The sequence below is a fragment of the Dipodomys ordii genome, unplaced genomic scaffold (assembly GCF_000151885.1).
Source record: "Dipodomys ordii isolate 6190 unplaced genomic scaffold, Dord_2.0 Scaffold261, whole genome shotgun sequence".
Classification (NCBI taxonomy): domain Eukaryota; kingdom Metazoa; phylum Chordata; class Mammalia; order Rodentia; family Heteromyidae; genus Dipodomys; species Dipodomys ordii.
In genome coordinates this window covers 79733-86910 of record NW_012267477.1, presented here as the reverse complement: position 1 = coordinate 86910, position 7178 = coordinate 79733, and the positions used below count along the sequence as shown (strand labels likewise).

At 40.7% G+C, this 7178-nt stretch overlaps 1 gene segment (V, D, J or C); it reads left to right on the top strand.

Annotated features, from left to right (window-relative positions):
• The first annotated feature begins 5854 nt into the window (after positions 1 to 5854).
• LOC106001054 lies at positions 5855 to 7178 on the top strand. The segment is given in 3 exon segments: positions 5855 to 5920; positions 6300 to 6812; positions 7126 to 7178. Coding segments are annotated over 3 exon segments (615 nt in total).

The window sequence follows — 7178 nt, the reverse complement described above, 5'->3', positions numbered from 1 at the left end:
GGGGGAGGCTGGGAAGGGATGTGAAGGGTAAACAAAGGAGGAGGCTGCAATGCTTGGTAAGAAATGTACACATTATCTTGCCCATGTAATTGTAACCCCTCTGTACAGTATGTTCACAAATAAAATAAAATTAAATTAAAAAAAGATATTTCATTTCTTGTACTCATTATCTTGCCCACGTAATTGTAACCCCTCTGTACAGTATGTTCACAATAAAAAACAGGTATTTCATTTCTTTCATTTTAATACTTTACAAAATGTTTGATTATATATAAACACAGAACATAGTGTAATTACCCCAATGTCACAAATTAACCTTTTCCAACCTTGTTTCACCTACCTGTTTGATCCAAATTACTTCTACAACCCTATACACACACACACATACACACACACACACACACACACACACACACACACACACATGCAAGCACGCATGATCCCACCCACAAACCCATACAGTGTTTAAGCCAATTATCATTACTAACTGATGATGACTTTTTAAATAACAATCATACCACTTGAGACTTAAAAGGAATTCCCATCTAGTAACATGTCATTCTTCTAATTCTAGCTGCTCAGGAGGCTGAGATACAGCCCAGGCAGGAAAATCAATGGAACTATTCTCTCCAATTAACTGTCAAAAAGCCAGAAGTGAAGCTGTGGCTCAAATGGTAATACGCTAGCCAGGGACAGTGCCCAAGCCCTGAGTTCTAGCCCCAGGACTGGAAATATAAAGCCATTTCCTATTATCTAGTACCCATTTGGACTCAAACTACCTTCATTGAATTCAAGGATAGTTTCATAATTAAGATTGTTTAAATCATGTCCCACACATAAATAAATGAATTTATAAGTTTTAACAAAGTCTTTAAAATGAGTACATATTTTAAATATTTAAAGCGAATATCAAAAGAGATGTGTGTGTGTGTGTGTGCGCGCGCGCGCATGGGCTGGATCTGCATCTGGAACTCGAGACCTACCAGCTCTCTCATAGCTTATTTCATTCAAGGAAATACTTGAGCCACAGCTCCAGTTCTAGCTTTTTGGGGATTAAATAGAGATAAGATTCTCACAGACATTCCTACCTGGAGGGACTTCAAACCACAATTCTGAGACCTCATCCTTGTAAGTAGCAAGGATTACTAGTTAAGCCACCAGTACCCAACTGAAAGGCTTTTGTGTAAGAAAGAATTTTGAGTGCCCACCTTGGATTAACTGATATCTTTTCAGGAAGTAAATCTCATTAGATTTCAAATAGCGATAGGGAAATAATATTAGAATGGCTTTTTCTTTTGTCTTTTTTACACTCAAAAGCTCACATTAATGAATACTACATAAGGAATTCAACATATAGTACGTCTAAGATCCTCACTGTCTTTCTACAACAATATTAGACAGAGATGCCCATGGATAAACTAAAGAGAAAATTGACCAAAGATGAGGAAATCTAATGGGAAATGCTGTCACACATTTCTAGTGATTAAATTGCAAAATTTGGAAAGAAAGTATGACTGAAAGACCTAAAAAAAAGAACAGGATGTGAGGAGGTAGAATAGGGATGTATTTTTGTTTGAAATTGATCACAGAAGTTCATTCAGCTGGTGAACAGGGTTCAGGGACAGAAGAAATAAACTAGGTATATGGCCTTCTATGCTTGAGGTTTTGATACAAGGTATCAAGGACTTGATATTGGGAAAGAAATGAATCCAGGAAATGATTGGGTTTTATATTGAGAGAGAATAGGATCAAAATAGAAGACTCCAGGATTAAAGGAAGTAGAGAGAAGGAAAATTGATCTATCCAGAAGCACTAGACCCACCAGCACCGATGGCTCCTGCCTGTAATCCTAGCTACTCAGAAAGCTAAGATCTAAGGATTGCAATTCTAAGGTGCCCAACCTGTGAAAAAGTCCATGAAACTCATATCTTCAATTAACAAACAAAATAAAAGCAAGTGTATGACTCAAGCAGTAGAGCACTAGCCTTCAACAAAAGAAAAGAAAAAGCAGCTCAGGAAGACCACCCAGGCCCTGAGGTCAAGCCTAAGGAATGGCACTCACATGCACACACACACACACACACACACACACACACACACAACTACATCTATCTCTAAAGAGTAAAGACTAACTTCATGGCATCAGCTATTTGAACATGAGAAATATTCAGGTACCTATAATACAAAAACTCCTAACAATGTCTCTCAGACAACCTTACCATATTTTGCTACAATTATCTCCTTCAATAAGTGATCCAGAAGCCAAAGCACCTGAAATATTTCCTGGTCCCTGCAAACCCTACCAGGGCTCAATGGAGAAATGCTCCCTCTCACACAGGGAGGAAGGATGCCAGTTCAAGGCTATGTGAGAAGGCAGCTGTGCATACAGCAAGGCTCACTGACCCATGGCCTGGACAGGAGGTTTGTGATCAAGGCTGAAGCACTGTAAAAGAGAAGTTATACTTCTGTTGGCAGTAATAATCTGCCACATCTTCAGCCTGCATGCTGCTGATAGTGAGAGTGTAGTCTGCCCCAGATCCACTGTTAATGGATTCCAGGTGACTGAGTGGATGCACAATACATGAACAGCTGTGGAGCTTCTCCCCATTTCTGTTGATGCCAAGGCATGTCCTTCTCATTATCCTTGCTCCATAACAGACTCTGACTGGGCTTGCAGTTGATGGTGACCCTCTCTCCTGCAGACACAGCCCAGGACCTTGGAGACTGAGTAACCACAATGTTCCTACAAGCACCAGCATTCAGAAATGTACACTGATCATACCTATATACACACAGACTTTATAACATGAATATAAGTATTGAAATTCTTCATCAAAATCAACACTGTAGTATTATGTCAATGTATTTATCTCTACACAGATATTAATCTATAAATGGGAATGCAGTAGAACTTTTATGGCAACATTTTCAAATATCTCACCAAACATCCAAAGTAGCAGGAGCACGAGGACTTGGATCTGAGCCACCATCTTGCTGTCCCTGTCCACCTGAAGCAGCTTAGTTCCCAATTCAAAGCACTCATTTATCAAAGCGGAGAAGCAGCATGGAGAGGCCTAAGCAAAGCAATCAGCATAGGAGGAAGCAATTCACCTGAGCAATTTACCTGAGCAATGGACGGTGAAATCATCTGATGTAAATCAACAGCCAAAAACAGCAGCAACTGAAGTGTAACTGTGCAACTAGAAAAGAAAGTAAATCAATTTAGAAGCTCTAAGATGATTCTTAACAACCTAAACTACAAACCACTAGATGGCGGAGTACCATAGCTTCAGTTTTAATGTAAATATTGACTGAACTATCCATGATACTCATCTCCAAAAATACCAGGATAACGCAGGACCAGAGGCATCTCAAGTCTGAATCCCTAACTTCAAACCGAGTATTGCCTAAAGGGGAAAAGGAGGAAGGGATTTTTTTTTGGTGGGGGAGTCCGGTTGTGGGGCCTGAACTCTGGGCCTGGGCACTGTCCCTCAGCTCTTCAGCTCAAGGCTAGCGCTCTACCACTTGAGCCACAACGCCACTTCTGGCTTTTTTCTTTCTGCTTATGTGGTGCTGAGGAATTGAACCCAGGGCCTCAGGCTTGCAAGGCAAGTGCTCTACCACTGAGCCACCTTCCCAGCCCCAAGGTAGGAAGGCATTTTTTTGTTTGTTTTGATTGTAAAGATACTGTACATAGGAAGTGGTCCTGTGGCTCAATTGGTAGAGTGCTTGCCTTGAGTTGAGGAGCTGAAGGACAGCGCTCAGGCCCAGAGTTCAAGCCCCAAGGGGTTACAGTTAATTGAGTACATTTCTTGTTTATCATTGTTACCCTCCTTTGCTTTTCTCCTACTATCCCTTCCCTGCCCCCCCCAAAGTTGTGAAGTTCGTTTTCAACATACTGTCTTGTACTCATTGTCACAATGGGTCAACCTGTATCCTTGTTTCAGCATTTTGTTATCCCCCTTCCCCTCCCCAAAATGGGTAAATGTATATACAAGATCCAGGATACCAAAATCAAATATAATGACAACTGGGGTTATACAAACATACAAAATAAACCCAAAAATTCACATAGTACTTTAAAAACAAAAACAAAGATAAAACTTCTTGTGTCCATATCTTGGAGTTCATTTTGCTTAACATCATCTTATATGGTCATATTACATAGCTTTTGATCTTTTCTGCTTGTCCAGTAAGATTATCCTAGACTTATAGTAGTTCTTGCAAAAAAAGGAAACCATGGGACTTACGTTTCTTTGTGTCTGGCTTACTTCATTTAATATAATTTTCCCAAGACTTTCCATTGCCTAACAAATGGGGTGGTGTCATTCTTTCTGATGGTGGCAAAGAATTCTATTAGATACATATATACATATAAATATATATGCATTTTCTTGATCCATTCATCTACTGAGGGGCATCTGGTTTGGTTCCATATCTTTGCTATGGTGAATAATGCTACAATAAATGTAGTTGTGCTGCTGTGAGGGAGGTTTTCATGAATCTGACATAATTGGAAATAAGTATGACAGAATGTGCACAGAACAGAATGTAGTTAACAGGAACTTTGTATTCAGTATTGAAAGTAAAATTTCCAACCTTTACATTTGTTTTCAACTGGGCAAGTAACTCTTTATCTGAAACAGAAATTCTTGTATTCCTCCCTGCCAAGATCTGTCCACATGAGCATCACAGAGTTTAACTTGCTAGGTCCAAGGAAAAGATCTTGTTAAGCTTTCTTTCTAACAGCTTTGTCCATTTGGAAACTACCAGTATACAGAAAGAATGGCATTGCCCTATTTGTTAGGAAATGGTAAGACTTGGAAAAAAATTTATTAAGTGAAGTAAGCCAGGCACACAGAAACATAGGTCTCATGGTTTCCCTTATTTAAATAACTAGTAAATATCTTAGACAAGCAGAAAAGGTCAGATAAGGTGATGGATGTTAAGCAAAATGAACCCCAAGGTAAGGACACAAGTGGTTTTTTTATATCTTGCTATTGTTTCTAACGTATTTATAAGGTACCATGTGATGTTTTTGTTGCTTTGTAGGTCTCTCCCTGAACGGTATAGCCCTTTTTTTCACTGTATTTGATGTTGTTATAATTTGGGGAGCAAAAGGGAAAAAACAAATTGTTTAAATAGGAATGCAAGTTGACCCATTACAACAATGAGATGTACAAGACGCTATGTCAAAAAATGAACTCTAAAATGTAGGTGGGGGTATGGAGGATGGGGGCTGGCGGGGGCAAATGTAGTTGTAGAGATGAGGGAAGGGATGGTAGGGGGAAAATAAAGGAGGAAGCAACAATGGTTGATAAGAAATGTACTCATTGCCTTGCTCATGTGATTGTAACACCTCTGTACAGTATTTTCACAATAAAAAACATGAAAAAAAAGAAACTATTGGCATAGCTCAAATCTCTGCTGTCAATGGTAGAAAACTGAAGGGACATACTTGGGAGGGCCAAGTTGTTTATCATCTTAGCTGGGAAGGAGCCAACAGGTAAATGCTCCCCTCCAAGAGATGAATTCCCACACCTCTTCTGCACTGGGTCTCCTTGCTGTCTTAGAGAGGTTGGTCCAAATGCACCTCACCTTCCACTTCTGCAACAATACAACCACAATGTTCACATGGCCTCCTACTGCCCACTGAAGAAAACAGCAAGGAATTTGTTTGCACTTGCTTCCATCCAATACAGAAATCATTTGACACAACTAAGATGCCTCTTTCAATGCCCTTTAAGTCTTGCCACATTGCTGCACCCAACATACAATTTGCATAATGCTCCCTAGGGAGGAGCCTCCTTGCTAAATTTAACTTCTCACCCTAAGTTCACTGATCACTACTCCTCATTTCAGTCTCTCAAGATGAGATGCCCTGCTCAGTTCCTGGGACTGCTGCTGCTCTGGATCCCTGGTAAGGACACAGAGAGATAAAGGAGATGAGGAAAGAGATGGGGTGTGAGGGTGAGGCCTAAGGGGAATTACTGTTGCTGTTGTGTGTTCTGTCCACATGTGAGATGTGTGGGTTTCATACTTCAGGATGGCAGATACACTTTAGATCTGTGAAGGGGGGAAGATTCCAGAGTATCTAGACCTAGATGCTGCTAAAAATAAAGTGAAATGGTACAGACAAGGCCCTTTGGGTGAAAATCTTACCTCCTGTCTTCAAAATGAACATTTAAATTGTAAATCAAAATTCTAACAGTTATCTAGCCTATAATGTGCAAGAGGAACAATATGAAACCTGCTGAAAAATTGTATACATGACCTGGCACTTGTCTGTCATGTTTTAGGATCTTGTGGAGACATTGTGATGACACAGACTCCACCCTTGCTGTCCATCAACCCTGAAGAGCCAGCCTCCATTTCCTGCAAGTCCAGTGAAAGTCCCCTGTATAGTGATGGAAACACATATTTGAATTGGTACCTGCAGAAGCCAGGACAGTCTCCACAACCCCTGATCTATACAGTTTCCAACCGATTTACTGGGGTCCCAGACAGGATCAGTGGCAGTGGGTCAGGCATGGATTTCACACTGACAATCAGCAGGGTGAAGCCTGAGGATGAAGGGGTTTATTACTGCCAACAGAGTTCAAAATACCCTCACACTTTGCTACAGCCCACAACAAAAACCTCCCTGCATGGGGCAGCCCAGCTGTGCCCATGTTCTGCTTGCCTGGGGACCAGCAGGGCAGATTCTCTGGGTCTGTGTGCAAGGACAAGGTTGGGCAACTCAGAGGCACAAACTGCAGCTGAGGTCTCTGTCCCATGGGGGCCTCAGCTACACTCAACGAAACCCATTATTGGTGAGCTGCAACAGATTACCCCAAACCATTTGTGGCAAAAGTGTACAGATTCCACAAGTCACTTCTGAGTAAGCAGACAGGACTAAGTGAAGAAAATTTGCAGACAGTTTGAAGACCTGTTTTCTTGGGAAGATTTTCCCACAGACAAAGGAACATGTGACTTCTACAAAAGACTTGGTATCTTGTCAATGCTTTTCTTTTTGAGATAGAAACTAAATCAGAAACACACAAAACTTATTTCACTTTTAAAAGTTAATACAAGGAAATTCATGAAAATGACATGTTGTTTTCACTTCCATTCTCATTATTTCAGGATCTAGAGGGGATATGATGCTGCAGAATCGGTCTTCTATGCATCACCCCTAA